Source organism: Monodon monoceros, unplaced genomic scaffold, assembly GCF_005190385.1.
Source record: "Monodon monoceros isolate NGI ecotype Baffin Bay Population unplaced genomic scaffold, NGI_Narwhal_1 Super_Scaffold_21, whole genome shotgun sequence".
Lineage (NCBI taxonomy): Eukaryota > Metazoa > Chordata > Mammalia > Artiodactyla > Monodontidae > Monodon > Monodon monoceros.
In genome coordinates this window covers 73,069,294-73,091,786 of record NW_021703778.1, presented here as the reverse complement: position 1 = coordinate 73,091,786, position 22,493 = coordinate 73,069,294, and the positions used below count along the sequence as shown (strand labels likewise).

Here is a 22,493-nt window from a genome sequence, read left to right as displayed (position 1 = left end):
TGCGTGGTTGTTCCCAGATACTGGGATCTGTGTAGTAAAACATCCTCAGATGTAAGGGAAGTTGCTCTTGAAAGCCGTTGTGTGTGCGGGTGACAAGGAGTGCTTTCTGGGATCAGACGGAAGGAAGGGAACTCTACTTGGGAAAGAGCACGTGGGTGGGAAGAGGAAGGGAGTCCGGGAAGATGAGAGCTGGTGTAGGCTGGACCCCATGCTCTCTCTAGACCTGAGGCTCCATCACCCAGGTAGGCGGGCGCCGATGGTCTGGAGCCTGCCTCTTGCGTCTCTCCAGACCGCTGGCCGCCCACCTCTGCCACTCCCGTCAGAAGTTCCAAACTTTTTCTCCAGCAGGGAGAGGAAGGGTGTTATTAAGTTTGAAAGGGAAGTCCCTCCCCCTTCCAGGATTCCTATTGGTCGGGGCCGGCCCCATCCCCGCCAGGGTCGCAGGCGGATTGGCTGTGGGAGGGGAGCCGCGCCGCAGGCCCTGGGCCGACCGCCGCCAGGGGCCGACAGCCGCCGGGGGCCCCCAGGTGGCAGGCAGGTGGGGCCCGGACTGCCAGCGCTGCCGCCTCCTCTGCGCGCTTGCAGCCCTCAGACTCTAAGGTTCGCGCGCGGATCAGACACGCCGCGCTCAGCGGGAGAGGGACTGCCACGACTTGGCCATGAAGAGCCTCAAGTCCCGCCTGAGGAGGCAGGACGCGTCCGGCCCCGCGTCGTCCGGCGCCGCCGCCGCTGCCAGCGCGGTGAGTCCCGCGGCCCGTGGGCGCCCCGGACTCCCGGAGCTGCCCTCCCGCGAGCCGCGGAGTCCTCCTCTGCTCGGCTTTGCCTCAGAGCGTCCCGCTGGGTCGTCCCCGGCGACTCCTCCTCCCTCTTCTGGCCAGGGCTCCGCGTCGGCCCGGAGACCCTGGGGACCCTGCCCACCGCCGCCCCCGGGCCTCGACGGATCCCTTTCCCGCCCCTCATCCCGGGGTCTCCCAGCTCCTGGCCTTCGGGATTGTATCGCACCCTCCTCCTCAATTCGGTTTTCAGGGTTGTCCCCCACCCCGGCCCTTCCCCGGCGACCCCAGCCCCTCCCTTCTCCCGGGCTGGCCGCCGTATCCCACGCGCGCTCTGACCCGGCGCGATTCCACGGGGCCCAGGCGGGCGCCCCTCTGTCCCCGGAGCTGCGGGCCGGGCGGGGGCTTGGCGCCCCGCAGTCCAGGTGGGCAGGGCAGTGGACCTGGCGCCGCCCCGCCCGGACTCCGGACCTTCCGTGGGTGAGCGCTGCCGGGCTGGGTGGAAGTCGTGTTCTGGACGCTGTCGCGAGGTCCCTGGGAAAGTTTGATTTCTGAGTGAGGCAGATGGAATCGAGCGTAGTTGTAAAGACAACGCCCCCAATGGGTGGTGACCCTGGAAGTGAAGGTGGTTGTCCTGTGGGACCGTGTAAGTCTCACCTGTGGGACAGACCCGTGTAGACCTCCATTCGGCGCAGATCTGCAGCCCGGCCTCAGTGTGCACGCTAAGAAGTTCTCAGGGCCTCTCTTAAGTTGGCAGAACAGAAATCTTGAGAAACAGCCTGACTGCAAATGTTGGGATTTAGATAATTTGGCAAGTTAGAAGAGTTGGCCATATCACCAACATTCTGTATTATTAGAATAAACGTTACTTTAAAAGTCTTGGAAGAGTCAGAAACGTAAACGAGATGTAATGCTCAAAATGCCTGGTTGCCCATTTGGAGTAATTAAAATGGACCTTAATAAGTTTACATAGGTTTTACCCAATGATTATATGCTTTTTATGAGAATACTAATTAATCTGCTTTGGCTTTTGAGTGAATTCAGAACTGTGCCTTTCTCCCCACCTGACTACTTCTAGGATGATTTTACTTGGACTTAAAGGAAATTGTGGCGAAACTTGGCTCTTTAATTCCCAACTGAAAAAAACAAAGAAAAAAAAAGGGATAGCTTCAGATGGCATGATATTTGATGATTTGATATTGTTTAATAAAGCATGAAATTGTTTAATTAGCCCATAGAAGGAATGATTACTTTCACATTATTCTTTAAAATAAAATAATTGGCAGAAACGTCATTTAGTGATATCAGAGGTCACTATAGGTAGTTGAGTTAAAGATTCAACTTCTTTGTAGTGCAGGTTGTTTTCAGCTTTAAAGATACACTTTTCTAGGATTATTCACAGTATTACACCCGTTTGGTTTGCACAAGGATTCACATCCCATTTCTAGGTTTGTACACCTTAATTTTAGCCTGTTTTCTCTTCTAGAAATGCAGAGTATTTAGTTGTTATTGGTATTATCAGCATGCCAGTTTGCACTTTATATATTTGGCACATGAAGTGCATCTCTCTGAGCTTAAATCTTCATCATTTGTTACACTGAGCATTCTGTTATTTTTCTTAAAATAACGGCATAAAAATAAAAAATATATATATATAAAAAAATAGAATCTACCTGCTTAGAAAAAGTGAACATCTCTCAGCATTAGTTAAATATTCAAATAAATTTTGTAAAATATTCAAATGAAAATAAATGAGTGTGATGACTAATAAAACCAAACCAAGCATTGATAGAGTACAATACATGTACAAGGGAAATAGATTCCTTCTGCTTTTCAGTCTATAAACCATAATCTCTAATGTCCTATTTGGTCACATGTGTATGTATTGTTATGACTGAGCATCTGTTTTTAAATCTTTTTGCCTTCAAAAATATTTAAATTTTATTTATTTGCTTTTGAATAGGTAACATAGTACATAGCTTAATATTTAAAAGGAACAAAATTATTTACAGCGAAAAGCCCCTCTCCCACCTGTGTCCTTCAGTTTTTCTGCCTGCCCCCCACCATTCCTCAGAGGCCAATGGTGTTATCAATTGCTTGCATATCCCTCCAGAGAGAGTTTAGCATATACAAGGAAATATTAATACAAGTATTCACCCTTTATAGAAATGGTAACACATTGTACCCGCTGTTCCATATATTTTTTTAAACTCCAGTATTTAGGCCCTTTCAGAGCATCCCCATTCGAATATTTTGCTATAATAAAAAATGCTATGATGAATAAACCTGTATATATTTCAAGTGGGTGTGTGTGTGTGTATATACTTGTAGGATCAGTTCCTAAAAGTGGGATTGGTGGGTTAAAGGATATGTGCATATGTAATTTTAAAGAATGTTGTTAAATTTCCTCTGTGCATCATGTACCCAATTTGTGAGCAATTATCACTTCCCATGCTTTTCTTTAAAGTTTGCTCAGATTTTTAAGTTTTGCCAGCCTGATAGGTAAATACGGTATCTCAGGATAGTTTGAATTTGTATTTCTTTTATTATGGGTGAAGTTGAGTATCTTTTCATATTTTTAAAATCTCCTTCCATGTTCTTTTCTGTGAACAGTTTACCCTTTCCATTTTTCTATTTGGTTGTTGATTTCTTTCCTATTCATTTGTATGTACTTTATATCAGGGAAATTAACCTTTTATTTTATCTTTTTAAATTAATTAATTTATTTTTGGCTGCATTGGGTCTTTGCCGGCTTTCTCTAGTTGCGGTGAGCGGGGGCTACTCTTTGTTGCAGTGCATGGGCTTCTCATGTTGCAGAGTACAGGCTCTAGGCGCGCGGGCTTCAGTAGTTGTGGCACGCGAGCTCAGTAGTTGTGGCGCATGGGCTCCAGAGCGCAGGCTCAGTAGTTGTGCACAGGCTTAGTTGCTCCGCGGCATATGGGATCTTCCAGGACCATTGCTCAAACCCGTGTCCCCTGCGTTGGCAGGCAGATTCTTAACCACTGCGCCACGAGGGATTTTTTAATACTTTTTAATATGAATGTTTTTTCTTAATTGGTTGTTTGACTTTGTTTATGGTGGCTTTTGCTATGCAGAGTGTAGTTACTTTTGTACAATTAAATGTATCAACCTTTTATTTTGTGACTTTTTAAGTTTATGTTATATCTTGGCCTTTCCACTCTACAATATTAAGCAAAAAAAGAGAAAAATCTCCCTGGTTTCATCTAGTTGTTTGTTGTTTCATTTTTACATTTAACTCTCTAATCCATATAGAATTTATTCTGGTGTAAGGTAAGAGGTATACATCTTGCTTTCTTCTTTCTCTTCCACTTTCCCCTCGTGTCTACCTATTTTGAATCTTAAAGCATTCATTTAATCATCAGGGAAATGATCACGATTTGTACAACTTTGAGAAAAAAATGTTAAAATGTGTATTTCATAAATAGTTTTCTTCATGTATTTATTTAAGCTTATCTGGAGACACATTAGAAATAGACTGAGGTATGTAAATATTTTATGATATTATCATATGTGAAATGTAGCATATTAGCTTAACATGCTAAATTATAATTATATGTTATATAAGGCATTTCAAATATTCTGAGTAGTACCGTTGTTATAAATATGTCAATGAGTTTAGAGTTCACTAAATGGGAGTGTGTTTATACACATATAAATAAATATAATTCACAATTATAAGTTGTGCATAGAATATATTTGAGAGTCCTTTACTAGCTAAATCTGGAGATAGCTGCAGCTTTTGATCATAAAATAAGACAATTTTTGTTGTTAGATTTATTTTTAATTGCTAAATTGGAGCTTCGGGTTTCTGAAAGGGATAATTAAATGACTGTAGGGATTTCCTTGGTGGCGCAGTGGTTGAGAATCCTCCTGCCAATGCAGGGGTCACGGGTTCGATCCCTGGTCCGGGAAAATCCTACATGCCGCAGAGCAGCTAAGCCCGAGCGCCACAACAACTGAGCCTGTGCTCTAGGGCCTGTGAGCTGCAACTACTGAGCCCGCATACTGCACATACTGAAGCCTGCGTGCCTAGAGCCCGTGCTCTGCAACAAGAGAAGCCACTGCAATGAGAAGCCCGCACACTGCAATGAAGAGTAGCCCCCACTCGCCACAACTAGAGAAAGCCCACGCGCAGCAACGGAGACCCAAACGCAGCCAAAAAAAAAAAAAGAAGTAAGAGTGGTAATTAAAAAAAAAAATGACTGTAAATGCTATTTCAGATCTAGTCAATTATATATTCAGTCAGTTATGTGTACAGTTATATGTACAGTGAGAATGAGCTTGTTTCATTTTCACCTAGTTCAGATTAGGAAATTTGAGTAGTAATTAAACTGCAAAGCAGTATTGCAAGGAGACATTTTGGAAGGGGGTTCTACTTTAAATTGTACCTATACTGGTAATCTCTGACCTGGGAGGTTCTTCAGTGATTATTTTTGCTGCCCTTTCTTTAGGCTTCTGTTAAAATGGGGCAATGAATTTTATAAATCAGCAACCAAGTATGTTCTAAAGCATCTTCGTAATGTCTCAGTACCCTGAGAAAATTTCGGTATTTCTAAAAGAATTTAGAGTTACAAGTATAACAACTGAAAAATCTTTAAAAAACTTCTTTTGGTTTCCACCAAGAGTAGAAGTTTGAGATTATTTAGAAAGCATAAAGGATTAAATATGATTTTAGTTGTGATTTCGAGAATGAAGCATTTGTGTTTTCCACTCAGGGATGTGGGCGTGTTTGAAAGGATGTTATTGTTATTCTTATATTGATGATTTTGTGGTAATGTGAAAATTAAGATCACAAATAGTTATGTTTAGTTTAAACTCATGATACTTAATTGAGCGGTGTTTACTCATTTTCATTAAAGATGCCAACCTTTAATTAAAAATGTTTACCTTAATTAAAGCTTTATTCAGACAGTTTCCTAGGGTTACCCCTGCGTTGTATTTCTTGTGGTTCTTGAAGGAAGATCACAATAAAGAAGCCCTCTTTTTATACTTGTGGATTTCAGCCCAGCAGCAGTTTTGCCCAGGTCATCAGGCTGACTTTAACTGCTGAACCTTATTATAATACCAAATCAGAAGGGTTGAGTTGCTTTGTTATGTCTTTTAGTACATAATGAGTCCAAGAACTTAAATGATGAGTAGTTAAGCATTTTAATTACTTCTTTTAATAAGAGTGGAGTAATGATTGTGCATTTATTTATTGTGCATCATACACATTTTTCAAGTTTAAAATCATTAGTTTCAAAATAAGGCAGTTGCCTTGTTTAGTTTGGGAAACATTTATGGCACACATGAGCTAGCCTCAAGACTGAATTAATAATTAGAAATTATTAATGGATAATTCCAAGTTGGGAGCAGAAAATGTGCAAGAAGAAGAAATGGATAATTCCAAGTTGGGAGCAGAAAATGTGCAAGATGAGCATGGCATCCTTTGTCACACTAGAAGGCAAAGAAGTTATCAAAGATCAGGACTCAAGAGGGAGCCAACTTGAAGAGGCGACCAGTGATGGGGACTGTTTGATCATCAGTAAGGATAATATGGCACTGGACTGAATTCTTTAATAAATCTTTGAGTTCATAATGAAGAACTGATGTGTTCTTTTAAGATCCAGAAAATAAAGAGAAAGAATGAAACTTGGGCTTTTTCTCAGGGTAACCAAATACTCAATAAGGGGAAGTTTCTTTTTTATAACAGGTATTTCACCCCAGCTAATAGATGAAGAAAGGACGATAGAATTAGTATATCACAATTTTACAGCTCCCCATGAATTAATGGATATAGAATCCAGACAGTCATTTATGAGTAGCTACTAATGTCTCAAAAAAAAAGGCAGTTGGACACAATTTATCTCCTGATGGAAATATTCATTTCTACTAAGTAACAGTCTTGCCAAAAAAGCCAAACCTGAATATGATAGGCCTCTAGAGCTAACCACCATTTTACAGAAAATACAGAGGACAGAGAAACATGGGGATGCAATGAGCAAAATTCTAATCATGGGAAACTCTAGAACAAATGGCCTAGTTTTTTCAAAAATACATTATAAGAAGAAGAAGAAAATGGAGGAGAAATCTAGATATTAAGAGAGATTTAGGAGACATATTAACTAATCACAATGGTAGACTTCATTTGACCCTGATTAAATAATTGTAAAAATAAAAGTTTATAAGACAATTGAGGAAATGTAAGCGCCAACTGGATTTGTGTTGATATTATGGAATTATTATTTTAAAAGATTTAAGTGTGACAATGGTAGTAATGGGGTTATGTTTATAAAGAGGTCTGTCTTTCAGGGAAACATTTAAAAGTATAGTATTTACAGGTGAAATAATGTGAAGTCTGGAATTTGCTTCAAAATAATCTGTGGGTGGGTGGGAGAAGTAAGTGGGGGGTATAGTTGAAATAGGATTAGTTGTGAGTTAATAATTATTGTAGCTGGTTGGGTAATGATACTACTGTATTTACTTTTGTGATATTATTTTGTATATGTTCTAAAGTTTCTATAATAAGAAAGATCAAGTCATGGCCTTCATGAATTTTAAGAGAGCTAGACATAAAATAACAATACTACAGTATGTTAAGAGCCATAGTATATCAATAGGTGTGTATAAATTGCTGTGAGAGCACAGATGTGTAGGGTAGGGTCAGGGATAAAGGTAGAAAGGAGAAGCTTGAACCTGGGCCAGACAGACAGTTTGAAGGGCACTGCAGGCAAAAGAGAAGTGAGCACAATGGTGTGGAGCTGTGAAATGATATTGCCTATTGTGGGAGCATCGGGTTTGAAAACAAACTTTGGTGTTTTGGTAAGGGATGGTGCAGATGAGGTACTGACAAGAATTTCAGTGAAAGTAAGGAGTTATAGGGTGACAGCTTGGGGGGATAGTCAAAGGAAGATTTTTCTTTCCTTTTTGTTTTTTACCTTGAATTAAAACTTTGAATTCCTTGACAAGTTTAAACTGTCATTTAGAGAGATCTCTGACTGGAGTTAGTAAAGTTTCATCTTCAGAAATTATCCTGTTAATAACTTAACAAGTTCATTTTCGCTCTTATCCCCTCCCCGCTAGAATTAGCTAAATTAGCCAGCAAAATTTTGTTCTCATTAACCCTGTTTAACTTATGGTTGTAGGCTTGGTGAAGAAATCTAGATCCCAGAATATTAGATTTAAACATAACTCACGTATTCTGTGTTTCACCTCTATCATATGGAAACCTTTACTGTCCTGTTACAGATTATGCAAGCATTTGTCTAACCTCACATAAGGGATATAACAGATTGTTGAAAATTTCCACCTGCATGAGCTTATCTATGTAAGAGAAGTCAAATTGATTTCTGTAGGCAATTTGCCTACAAATAGATCGTTGAAATGTACTTCCTGAAATTATAAGCAGAATGATAGGCTAATACATGCATATTGCCTTTTCCTAAATCATAAAACAATTAAAAACTTTATATAGCTTTTATATAGTTAGAGTAATAGCTCTTCCAGGTTTAAAAATATAGCACAAAAACACAAGAATAAACTCATTTATAGTTATAAAAAGTTTTGTCTGTTGGACTTTTTTTATTCTCAGGAATCCTGAATATTATTGATGTGGACTAATTTATTTCCACATAGTATAGTCTCCAAAATGAAGTGTAAAACACGAACCGATACAGTTGAGTGACTAAAGCTCTGACCTAGGATGGGATTTGATGAACTGTATTTATATAATTGAGTCAGACTGGCAAGTGCCCTTGAGAGAGAGGAGATGCCTGACTGAACCAATGAGGATAAATGGCTGTCTGTTGTTTTTAAAAATCTTTTTTTTCCCCCATAAAAGTCATACATGCTCATTGTAGAAAACAAAATATAGTTGAAGATAAAGAACAAAACAAGTCAATTGTAATTCTATTCACCAGATTATAAACCACAGGTTAGGCTATTTTTAAAGATCTCATAGTGCCTCTTTGTTATTCAGTCAGCATTTAATTACCTTAATGCCACAGTAATGATATGTATGTCTTTTTGAATTGTATTTGATTCTAAGAAACTTTGTACTTAAAATTACAAGTAATTTGAAATGACTTGAGCAGTTACAAATGTCCCATTAGGAGAACTCAGTAAATGCTAGTGAATTTACTTAAATAGAAATAACTTATAAGAAGTCCAAGTGCCAATAGCCAATATTTTTTGAGCATGTATGTCCCAGGCATTGTTCTAAGTGCTCTACATGAACTCACATAATCCTCACAGCAACCCTAAGAAGTGGGTACTATTGCCATCATTTTATAGATGGCAGTTAAATAATTGACTTGCCCAAGTTGCTATCGCTAATAAGTGGAGAGCCAGGTGGCTTGACTCTGGAACCCGTGTCCTTAACCATTGTGAACTGATATAATTTAAAAATTAAAGCTATGGGATTTGTACCTTAAGCCAAAGACCAAAAAAATTGTGGGGTGGGGTGTTTGGGCAAAAGGAAGGCCTTTTATGGTAAATCTCAAAACCAATTTGTGTCCCATCCAGCAGTGTATAAAATTGTTGCATTCCACACACCCTTCCAGTAGTGGATGCTATTATTTAAAGCATATTTATGAACCAAAAAATTTCTTGCTTAAATCTGTGTTTTTAATTTCTAGGGAGTGTGATGATATTTTTATGCTTATTGGCACTTTCACTTCTTGTTTTAAGAATTGTCTATTCGTGTTATTTGACCATTTTTTCTGTTGATGCCTTGTTCATATTGATCTTTAAGAGCTTTATATCTTTAGTTTTGCTAGTTTTTGGCCTATTGTAGCTTTGAGAGTAGTGTGTCTTTCACTATAGTTGTGTTTCTGTCCTCTCACCTGTATATTTCAAACAGTTTTTGCTTTATGTATTTAATTTTGTGATAATTGATACGTTAAGTTTCCTGGCTACTTTATATTCTTTTAAAGTGTAACTAGTGATTATAAAAATCTGTAATTTGTCCCATTATAACTTTTGTCTTGAATTCTACATTGTTTGATATTGATACTGTCATATTGTATCCCTTTTGCCTTTTGTTGTTGTGTATATTTGTATGTTCACCTAGTATATTATCCCATCATCCTTGGTTTTAGCATTAGATGGAGGATGTATGGGTAAAGTAAGTCCTGAGAGTCCAATAGAATTAAAAATTGTTGGTTTACTCTCTGGAGAGGGGTGTGTGTGTGTGCATGCGCGCGTGTGTGTGCGTGTATACATGTGTGTCTTAAAGGGTATATGCTTTTTGGGGTGGGGGGAAATGATATGTTTTTAATATTGACCTAATTGATATGTTGTCAAGGCTTGACATTACCTCTGTAGTAAAGTTTTCCCTTTCAGATGCACAAATATATTTTTAAAAATCTCATTGACTTTTGGTTAATTTTTTTCTTACCAGATTGTGGCATTGTTAAAGGTGGTAGGGAAGGACATAAAACAATCATGCTTTCTCAACTAAAAAAGTGAATGTGTAATTTTTCTTCTAGCTGGTTTTTGTTATTCCATGGTTTTCTTATCCACAAGATACTTACCCTGTGCAGAAGTTGGGGTACCATGAAAATGAGTCTACGGTGGGGAAGTCTTTGTGTGTGTGGTTCTAGTGAGGCTGGCATACTCTGATCTTTTCTGCTGTGTACATGAGGAATAGCCCATAAACACTTGCTGATTGACATGTGAGAGGCCTTTTTAATGGGAGATCTACTTTATGATTCACCTCTATTTTTTTTGACTGTTGGATTCTTTTAAAAAATTAACATTATGTATTTTAAAAACGTTATGAAATATAAACAACATTGATGGCAATGGATAAGTAGATAAATGTGGAAAATGGAGTGTTTTCTCAGCCTTAGAAAAGGCACACTGTGGGCCAAAGACTGTCCGTTCATAGCTCTTGAAACTATGCCTGGAGCAGTGTGAAGGGACAGGTTAGTGTGTTAGTGTTAAAGGGTCAAGGTCTGCAGTCTGGATGACTTGGACTTGAATCTTGCTGCTCCCAGTAACCAGCTTTATGACCTTGGGCAAGTTACTTAAATATATTTGTTTCCTTATTTGGAAAATGGGGTTAATAATTGCAATTAGCTCAATAAATGTTATTTCTTACTATTACTCACTGAAAAAATCTCACCAGAGGTCATCATTTTTATCCTTTATAACCAGATGAATAGCAGTCTTTCCTGATCTTTTTCTTTCCAATTAATACATGCTGTCATAGGCTTTTTAAGAAAATTTATTTTATTTATTTTGGTTTTGGCTGTGTTGGGTCTTTGTTGCTGCGAGTGGGCTTTTCTCTAATTGTGGTGAGCAGGGGCTACTCTTCGTTGTGGTGCGTGGGCTTCGCGGGCTCTAGAGCGCAGGCTCAGTAGTTGTGGCGCATGGGCTTAGTTGCTCCACAGCATGTGGGATCTTCGCGGAGCAGGGCTTGAACCCGTGTCCCCTGCATGGGCAGGCGGATTCTTAACCACTGCGCCACCAGGGAAGCCTTCTCATAGGCTTTTATATAACCTAGATCTTCAAAAGATCATCTGCCCTAGCCTTTTGCCCCAAGGGAGGTAAATGGTATCTCTATTTTTTTTTATTTATTAAAAAAAATATTTCTTGAGGGCCTAGGCTAAGCACTGGGGGGTGAGAAGATGAGGAAGATAAAGAGGCTCAAAATACTGTATGGGAGCTCTATAAATGGATAATATAAAGTAATAACTGCTGTGATAGAGGAATGTACAAGGTGCTGATCCAATCGGGGGCTGAGGAGTTGGTGAAGGTTTTTTGCAGGGGGAGCTGCTGCTGCAGCTTTTTTTTTTTTTTTTTAAATTGAGGTGAGATTCATATAACGTAAAGGTAATCACTTTAAAGTGAACAATTCAGTGGCATATAGTATATTAACAGTATTGTGTAAGCACCGTCTCTGTCTGGTTCCAAAACTTCTACTACTCCAGAAGAAAACGCTGTATGCATTAAGCAGTTGCTTCCCAACTCCCCGCCCCCTGGCCACCACCAGTCTGCAGGATGAGGCTCTTGGTCTGAAACTTAAAAGAAGTGGGTAGGAGTGATCCAGGAAAGAAGAAATTCCTTTCAGAGGGAACAGCAAGAGCAGAGGCATGGAGAGGAGAAATGTCAGAGTTGGAGGAAGGGGCAATTGGATTGTCAGCTTACCTTTTTGCCACCAAAATAATAGGCAAGGGGATTGAAGGGGAGGTGGGCAGGAGGGGAGGTTGGGGTTAAGCCATCTTGGAATGGCTTAAAATACGCTACACTGTAAGTGTTGGACTTTGTCCTGTGTATGCCGAAGTGGTGAATCATATGATCAAAAGTGTTTTATTAGATGGATTACCGTGGTCGCTGTGTTCAGGATGGATTTGAGGTGGGCAGATTGTTTATGAGTGTGCTACCGTAGGCAAGGATTAGTGAGGGCCTGAATCATAACAATGCTGGAAGGGATGGAGAAGAGGCATACATTAGAGAAACATGGGTCACCTGAGACCCAGAGAAGTTGTGACTTGCCAGCCACACAGTCAACAGACAAGTGGTCAGAGCCCTTGCCTGCTAGCCTTGAGCGAGTCCCACTAAGTCCCCTGCGCCTGATGCAGTGTGGGGAAGGTACAGTCCCAGACTGGAGGTAATAACTCACAAGGCGGGCGGGGAGAACACTGTCTCCATCTTCCTATGGTAGCAACTTAGCCTCGTTTTAAAGTACACTGATTCATAGTCAATTTGGATGAATAGCTCAAAGTTCTGATGATGTTGTTTGAAAAATACTTTTGAAAGCCTAACTTGCTATGCTAATAATCATTATAAGCACAGGTGAATAAGAACCCTTGATTTAGAGTGTTTTGCCACCTGAGGAAGACGTTATGTGTGCGTTTGATACAGTTGAAGCTATAGTTAGTGTTTTATATTTACAACTGTATGAGCTTCTCATTCCGTGGTATCATTCATAGCTATCAATATACTCTTTCCACTGGTTAATACAAATAGGCAGAATCTCACTTATTTTGCTGGGAACAAGTCTTTGGAATTCTGCTGAGGGACATTCTATCTACTTGTATATTTGCCATTGTATAAATTACAGTTACTCTGAGACTAAAAATTTCACTTCCACTCATATTTCTCAGACGTTTTTTTGGTCTTAACACTTTTATCGTCTGCCCTCATTTTCTTCTTTCGCTCCCAGGAACTGCTATCCAGTACCCTTGAAGATTGCCCCACCTTGGACCCAGTGTCAGCCTATTGGCAGGCTATTAGTAGTGTTTAGCCCATTAGTAGCTGAGATTTAGAAAGAGCTCTCTTCTCTGTCCAGAGGGGGGCAGTTCCTGAAGGCTAACAAACATTTATGGTCTATTACATTCTACTTTCATTCAACAGATATTGATTTAACACCTTCTATATGCCAGATTTGGTTCAGTTTGGTTTGGTTCCTTCCTTCCTTCCTTCCTTTCCCTCCCCTTTCCTTTTTTTTTTTTTTTTTTTTAGCTAGATTTATGTGGTGGGCATGGGGACTATCTCATACCAAACCCAGCTGGCCGAATCACTCTGAAATGCCTTGCCAGCCTGATCCCAGTGTTGTATCCTTAGTCTTAGTTTTCCATAATGAACCTTGGGTAGAATAGCCAGTCAATGAGCTAGGTTCTCATTTGGCCCATTTACCTCCTCTACTCTTTTTTTTCTTTTTAATTAATTAATTAATTAATTTTTATTTTTGGCTGCGTTGGGTCTTCGTTGCTGCACGCGGGCTTTCTCTAGCTGCGGTGAGCGGGGGCTACTCTTCGTGGTGGTGCCCGGGCTTCTCATTGCGGTGGCTTCTCTTGTTGAGGAGCACAGGCTCTAGGCATGTGGGCTTCAGTACTTGTGGCACGTGGGCTCAGTAGTTCTGGCGCACAGGCTTAGTTGCTCTGCGACATGTGGGATCTTCCCAGGCCAGGGCTCAAACCTGTGTCCCCTGCCTTGGCACGCAGATTCTTAACCACTGCACCACCAGGGAAGTCCCCTCCTCTACTCTTTATAGCAAGAATCAACCTAGAGTTTTGTAATATAGAAATTGTCGCTGGTTTCAGAGTTCTTTGCTTCTGGTTCACCCAGGCATTATGATTTGGTGCTAACCTTTGTTTCCACATTCATGCTTTGCCTTTTGGTGTAACTAGAAAATTGGCTCCAAAAGGTGACAAGTTTGCAAAAACATGTCTTTTTTTTTTTTTTAAACTAGGGGAAAGTTCAGCTCCTTTTTCAATTTAACTAATTTTTAAATTCATATAATTTTATTTTCTTTACTAAAATAACCTTACACTTTATTTCTTTAACATGTTTAAATTTTTTAGCATTTTAGGATTCGAAAGGACGTTAAAGTTTTCTAGCCCAGTGGCTAGATGACCTTTAAGCTTTTTGACTATATAATCCACAGTTAGAAATACATTTTCTATTGTGACAGAGATGTGGTGGGCACAATTCTAAAAATGGCCTTCCCTGATTTCCCACCTTAATCTCCAGGACTTCGAATTTGATGAGATACTGTGCCCATGGTTATGTTATATTACATGGTAAATGAGATTTTGCAGATGTAATTTAAGGTTACTAACCACTGGAATTCAAGTTAGACAAAAGGGAAATTATCCAGGTGGACCTATTCTAATCATATGAGAATTAAAAAACAGACTTTTCTCTGGGTTGCAGCAGAATTGGAAGGCAGAGAGATTTGAAGGACAGGAGGGACTTGGTATGTTGTTGCTGGCTTGAGGATGGATGGGGCCATGTGAGAAGGAATGCGAGAGGCCTTGAGGAGCTGAGAGAGAGGCTCTGGGCTGACAGCCAGGAAGGAAACAGGGACCCCAGGCCTATAGCTGCAGGGAACGGAATTCTCCCAATAACCTGAATGAGCCTGGAAGTGAATTCTTCCCAGATGAGAACCCAGCCTGGCTGGCACCTTGATTTTGGCCTTGAGAGACCCTAAGCAAAGAACCCGGTCAACCCCACTTGGACTTCTGACCTGTGAACTCATAAATAAGTGTTTTTAAGCCTCTAAGTTTGTAGTAATTTTTACACAGCAGTAGAAAAGGCAGGACTGTTTTGCCATAGTCTATACTGCTATATGAAGAAATTCTATGGAAGAAATGAAAATCTTATAAGTGAAAAAAATCAGAATAAAAAATATAGGTACAACCTGATAATAGTCATGTAAAAATTCACATGGGAAAAGACCAGTGGGGGATATACAAAGATGATCATAGTTATCGATTATGAAATTTTTGTTTTCCATTTCTTTGTTATGATTTTAATTTTTGTAATTAAAATATATTTATATTAATATAATTTTAATACACTTATTTATGTAAAACTATGAACTTAATTTTATTTGGGAATTTATTACTGAGAACATGCAAGTTCATAGCCCTGAAAGGCTCTTACTGGCAAGTGTTACACGTGAAAAGCTTCTGAGTGTTTTCCCTTGGCTTAATTATTAAATATATGTAATTAAGATCATTGGTAGAAAGAACCTGTTGGTAATAAACTAAAACCCCTATGTTCCTTAACATTCACCACATCACTAATTTGCTGAGGAAATAGCTTTTGATGTCTTGTGTTGAGTGGAGCGCACAGGCCTGCACAGTTTTGGAAAAGAGATTCTTTGTAGAGGTCAAGACGTGGCCATTGGAAAGGTAGATTTAACTTCCTTATTTATGGCTTTTAAAACAAAGATGTGAAAGGCATTGTTCCAAATATTACTTGTTTTCAAGCCACTTGAAGTGATTTAGCCTTAATACGGAGCTTTATTGCAAGGGGTCGTACAAGTTAAGCTCTACTAATCAGAGCTCTTTCTATGCACAATTGAGGAGATGGGACAGCAGTTTTCCTAATTGCTTAGATCTAATTGCATTCCTGCTGTTGAACTGTTTCCATAGTGTGGGAAAGGGTGAGTCACAAGAGGAAGGAACTCCACTTCGGACCCTTGAGAAACACTGCTGGGTGTGGTGGTGGGTTTGGGTGTACTCCTAGGACAAATGAAGTGTCTCGTTTTATGCAGTGAGGTGATCATGTAGGGTTTTTGTTGATTCTAACTTATAAGATAAACTTCCTGTGTCTGCTCTTCGGTAGCATTGAAGAGGACCATAAGTAGGAAAAGAATAGTATTGCATCATGAAGATGAAACCCTATCCTATATTTATTTTTTGTATGAAACTGCTTTATTAAAACTAACATTGTTAACCACAAGGTATGCTATTGCTTTTCAGCGTTCCTGGGTGATGACATTGATTCAGTTAAATAGCAATAATTGGGAAAAGATGTGGAAAGTGATAACATTTCCATTGAAAGTGTGAATACGTATGCTTAAAAATTATAAACCACTTTTAAACGCAAGGCCAACTTTATAAAGGACAGAGTTTTGGAGCTCCTGGAATGCTTCTTTTTTCCAACCTTCATAACTTCAAAACTTAAGTGTTCCAATTGTATACGTGTGGGTGACTCTTTCTGCTGGGTTCCCCGGTTCCTTGTTTGGTACCGTCAGACTAGAAGGTTAGGCAGGCCCTGTGGTTCTTTGAGGGGTCACAGAGATGATGAGTAAGGTGTAAGTGCCAAGATTTAGTATAGGACAGACCTTGGGGATGCAGAAATCAGGGTGCTGTTTCTGCTGTTAAGTGCAATTCCTGATGGACTGGAGGTGAGAGTAAAACAGCAGGTGCTTGCCTCATGTTTTGGCTCATTGCCTGCCCCTTAGAGTGAATCCTTCCTTAAATTTGTGCCATAAGCACTTCACTCCCCTTTCCCTGGTCCCAGCCCTGCTCATTGGTGCATCACTGGGTTAGCAAGTTATCCCATTTTCTTTTCTTTTCTCTGAAGGAGAGACTATTATTTTTTCACCCAGAGAATCCAGAAAGTGTCTTTAAATTGGTTCTTGTATATATGACTTCACTTGGCCAGAGCTATCACAGATTTATACATGAATGTAAGTTAGAGAATATTTAGTTTATGCATCTGAGGCAGTTTGGTTCGTATATAGCATTTTATGAACATAAATATTGTGAAAACAGAACTAGATCAAAAAATATTTCATGACTATGACTGCTAGGTTTTCAATATGCCCAGGGAATGTTCTGATTTGTTGTTTTCTTCCTTCTTTTATTGAGACTTTCTACTCCTGTAATTTATTACGGAGGTTTTCTTGGCGTGTTTCACATTTGTAATCGGTGCTAAAGTCAGAGGTGGAATTGGGAGGTATATTGCCATTGCCTTGAAATGGGAAGAGAGGAGGATTGGACATGAACTATAGTTTTGAGACAGAGTTTTATATTTGGAGGTTGGGAAACACCACCATTTCTTTTATTTCTATTATTTCTATTTTTATTTGTTATAAAAATATAAATAATAGACCAATCTGGGGTTTATATATGTACCACACCAAATCCTAGAGCCAGTACTGTTAGTTTAGTTGAACTTCTGGCAATTAACGTCTTTCATATTGACTTCAAAAATCTGGTAATATTTTTGGTTAAATTAGCAGGAATCTAAGTATTGTCAATGAAGTTTTGAATTTTTAATATGCAAACTGTTAAGAATTTGGTTTACACCTTACATGTCCATAAGTAAAGTTTGCATTTTAGAATCATTTGAACGGCCTTTTAAAGTAAAATTAGGTTATATTGGCAAGAATAAGACCAAGTTGTCTTTACCTTAATTCATTCCTCTGTAGCAGTGGTTCGCAACTACAAGTGATTTTTGTTCCCTGAGAGACATTTGCCAATATCTGGAGACCTTTTTGTTATTACAGCTTGGGGGCGTACTACTGGCATCTAGTGGGTAGATGCCAGGGATGCTGCTAAACGTCCTGCAATGCATAGGACACACCCTCCACAACAAAGACTTACCTGGTGCAAAATTTGAATAGTGCCAAGGTTGAGAAACCATGCTTTATAGGATTTATAACAAAGTATAGTTTTTATCATCCTTTATATTTTTCATTCCCGTCACCCCCACATCTTAGATGTACCAGCATTTTGAAATAGTGCTCTTGTCATGATATGTGGTAGATTGATTACAAAGTGGCCCCATTCTCTACCCTTCCCTTTATCCATAGGCTTTGCAATGTGACTTTGCCTATTTCCCTGCTTCTTGAATATAGGTTGTACGTGTGCCCTGCTTTGGACAATAGAATATGTTGGAAATGATGTTGAGCCTAGGTCTCAAAAGGTCTTTCATGCTTCTGTTCTCTCTTGTGAACAAGCCCACGCTTGCCTGGCTAGACTGCTGGTTACCAGTTGCTCCTATTGTCCCAACAGACATCTAGCCAATCACCAGACATGGGAAAGAGGCCATTCTAGACCAGTCAGGGGCCATTTGACTGCAGACACATGCATAGTCAAGATTACTCAGTCTCACCCAGCACAGCAGAACTGCCCAGCTGACATGTAGACTCATGAGCAATAATACGTGGTAGCTATTTTAAATCTCTGTGTTTGGTTTTGCAGCAATAGAAAACTGATACATTGTGATACAGTAAGATTTTTGGAGGGAATGGAGTCTGCTTTTTCCTCTAATTACTAATAATTCTAGGCAGAAGTCTTGTTAAAAAGCCTTGAGATGGGATTGTATTTGCTGCCTTCATAATTCAAAGACAGGGAGGCCATGAAGATTGGAGTGAAGTGAGTGAAGGGGAGAAAGTGGAAGGAAATTTTATCAGTGATCTCTTGGGGGTCCGGATCATATATTAGTAAGGATTTTGGATTGTGTTTGGATCCCAATCTAAAGAGTCCAGTAGGCCAGTTTTTTGTTTGTTTGTTTGCCTTTTACAGAACATCCCACGATTTGGGTTTGCTTGACTTCTTCCTAATAATTACTTTCAGGTTAAATATTTATGGCAAGAATACTAACTACTAGAGGGTTTTAAGCAAAGGAGTATTGTCATGTCAAAGGACATGATCTGACTTATGTTTTAAAAAATATTCTGACTGCTGTGTGAAGAGTAGACTGTAGCTTACGAGTAGACAAGGGGGACAAGGGTAGAAGTGGGGAGGCCAATTAGTAGATTAATTTAATAGTCCAGGATGCAGAAACTAAAACAAAAACAACCCCCCCAAAACAGAACCATAATAGTTCTTCTTATTGCCATTAATTAATATAAATTAATTTTATTGTAGACCATTTAAAAACTTTCTTCCGCATTTTCCATATACTCTCACTTGAGAAATAATGCAATGTTTAAAAATTGGCCTTTTAAAATAATAAACTCATGGATCTATTTAAAAACTCATCTTTCCCCCAAAACAGTAAGGATAACTCCAGGAGAAAGGTGAACAGGGAATAACAAATTACAAAATGTGTGAGGCTGTGTTATATCTATATTACTGGAAAAGTCTAAGCGAATTATTTATTTGTAGGAGTGAACCTCTGAACGTGGCTTGGTTTCTGTTTAAGTACTGTGGCTGATCTTGTTCTTTTATAAAAAATTTCTTACACTTTAAGTAAAAGGCTGTGGTTGAAGTACAAAAGATATTCTTTTAAAAATAACTAACCATCTTATATTAAAAAAAATTATATTATATACATGTAGATTTAGCAAGTGTTTTTTGTTTTTGCGGTACGCGGGCCTCTCACTGTTGTGGCCTCTCCCGTTGCGGAGCACAGGCTCCGGACGCGCAGGCTCAGCGGCCATGGCTCACGGGCCCAGCCGCTCTGCGGCACGTGGGATCCTTCCGGACCGGGGCACGAACCCATGTCCCCTGCATCGGCAGGCAAACTCTCAACCACTGAGCCACCAGGGAAGCCCTAGCAAGTGTTTTTAAATATAGAAAAATACTGTGCAAATTTAAAACTGAATAAAACTTATTAGAAAGAATGTAACATAAAGTTTAAGATTTTGACCTCAAGAGAACGCAGTTATTTTTCTCTTCAGTGTATATACTTTATATAAGACTTTGGATGAAATGTTCTGCTCTTCTTAATTTGTTCACAATATGGAAGTGGTTCCCAAATAGGGTCCTGCTACACTCAAAGGGGACAGAAAATCTTCCAAGACACTCTCACACTCTGAGCCCTGATAGCCACCTATTCAGATTCGTCTGTCAGCTCAGAACAGTAATGATTTTAAAGCACCACAACTGTTCTAGAACTCAGACTTGCTCATCATTAAACATCCTTGAAACTCAGAAAAATATGGTAATGGATATGAGCCACCCTCATACCTCTCACAATGCCTGAGAGTATCACTAAGCAGCATTTGAGAACCAGTGAACTGAAACTCATATTACACACAGTGCCTAGCCCTGCCTTTAGCAAAGTCATGAGCTCTGTCACCATCAGCCAAGAGGTTATAAGCATGAGCATTTATTAACTCCAGATAGAATAATCGCTGCAATACAAATAACTACAGTCCTCTGTTAAGATGATAATAAAGATATTGAATTTTAACTAAGCTCCATAATTTCTCAAATACAAAGTATTATTTGAAAGCTGTTGAATATGCCACCATTTTATTAAAATCAATACAAAATATCTTACTTCCAATTGTATAGTGAAATACAATTGTTAGAATAGTTTGCTATAATTTGACTATAAAATAATACTTAAAGTGTACTAATTAATTTGAAAACTACTTATTCATGCCAAATTCAAATTATTCTTCATATACAGCTACTTAACTGATGTAAAATATATGAAAAATTCAAAATTGCTTTTAAGAGTTATTAAATATTTCCAAAACATGAAAACTATAATTAAACTAATTAACCAATTTAGAAATCTGCCAGTTAACTTCCAAACACCAAACTGAGGGTATGTCCCATAAAGGTATCTTCCAGTACAATATTAATATTATAATCCCCAACATTAAATTCTAAAATCAATTCAAAGTACTCAAAATAACAAAAATAGCAAAACTGAAACATTTGTTATTCATTCCTTTTTAAAACGTTTCTCTGATTATAGAAAATTGTAAATCTTTAGAAATTATCATTTAGATTGTGAAAAATCTCCATATTTACATATATGTGACATGTCAAGATATCCAAGATACATTATGTGAAAAAAGCAAGTTGGAGGACAGCCTATTTGTATAATCCTAGTTTGGTTAGTGGAGATTTTTATTTTAATTGGAAAAGTATACACCAAATTCTTCATTAAACTCTTAAAAATAGTTTCCTGTGTTTAAGGGGTACAGGAATGTGGGGTTCTCAAAGATATTCCTGGACCACACTTTAAGGGATGGGTTTAGATTTAGAGTGGTGTCATTCTGCATGTTGAATAAACACATGCACCAGGTCATTTTGGTGCAGATCGCTTGCCTGCTACATTCTGGCTGAGCTGCCCTGTGGAGTATTTTAGGTGATAGAGGACAAAGGAAGAATACAGCCAGTAAAGGGACCCTACCTTCAAAGAGAAACTGCTCTTCTTTGTTTATTTCAGGACTTCTTTGAAGAAAGTTTCTGAAATTAAAAAGACTTGAAAACCACCATCTGAGATAGCTGTCCATATCAAGTAGAAGTTCTAGGACAGTTTGAGGGTATTCAGTAAATTAAATGTCACTACCTTAATGTGTATTTGGAGTTTTTAGTTTCTGAGAACATTTTCTCAATTATATTCATTTTAGCCAGTTTAATCTGAGCAGGACAGATGAAAAGTGTATTAGAAATGAAAATATTTCTACCATGATGAAGTATTTCAAATAATTTATAAATAGGTGGTCAATATAAATTTATCTGCTCTGTGGACAATAAAGTTCAGAAAAAATATCTATTTAAAATGGAACCAATCAGTTTTATAGTGCTTCATATTATTTCTATGTGATGCAATGTCAAATAATTTTAAAGTAACCTATTTGTTTTGATTATGTGCATTTTCTAATTGTACAATCGTTTATGTAATAAAGTGAGGAAAAACTATGGATATTGCTCTTTGTTAAACAATATTTTTACAATTTTTAGAAACATGAATATTAATTTTCCTTTTATAGGGTACTCCCCCCGCCCCAAATGCCAGGAAAGAGGAGGGAACCTTTTCCTTTTTATATTGCCTTCTCTATACTGTTGGCTCTTTCTAAAAACCATGGGTATGTATTCAATTCATAATCTAAAAAAGTAAAATTCAGTCCTTAAGCAAAAGCTGCCTGTTTTCCTAACCCTCTTATACCTTAACCACAGCCTTATGCTTAAAATGAAGGACATTTGGAGTTTAAAGTGGAAGCAAAGGAAGCATGTCTGTGGCTGATAGTGAGAGTGGAAGACATGGATGGACTAGAATTGAACAACGTATATGGCCGCGCATTGGTGGGCAGCTCCTCTCAGTATTTTCTTGAGGTTCCTGGAACAGAATTGATGCCAGGGCCACCCCTAGCTCCAGACTTTGTAGGGCTCAGCTCAACTATGGTTTTCTGTGAGATTCTTCTTGCAGCTCTTTGTATATCTTTATGATAAATCCCGTTTTTCTTAAGGCAACTGCATGGGTGTTTTATTTCTTGCAAGTAAAGAAGCTTGAATAGAACAATATTCATTGTTGAAAATTCAGAAAATACAGAAAATATAAAGAATTCAAGTCTTCTTTAATCCCACATTCCGTAGCTGTTAACTCTTTGGTTATTTCCTTCCATTATTTTTCTGAATGTTTATTCCTTAAAATTGTGCCCTTACAACCTAGATTAATGTTTGTTTGCATGCCTTTTCAATGTACTGAGCTCTGTGATCTTATTTCTAGCTCAGAAGAAAATTAAAGCCAAGGTAAATGAGAATGATTGGGTATGTACTTTTA

The 22,493-nt window shown here is 38.7% G+C and overlaps 1 protein-coding gene across 1 annotated transcript in view; it reads left to right on the top strand.

The window, feature by feature from the left end:
- The first annotated feature begins 539 nt into the window (after nt 1-539).
- The window catches only part of UACA (uveal autoantigen with coiled-coil domains and ankyrin repeats), an 87,043-nt gene continuing 65,089 nt past the window's right edge, over nt 540-22,493 (top strand). Inside the window, exon 1 of the mRNA XM_029237284.1 lies at nt 540-740. Coding sequence (XP_029093117.1) covers nt 660-740 — 81 coding nt within the window. The 5' untranslated portion in view covers nt 540-659. The remainder of the gene's footprint in view (nt 741-22,493) is intronic.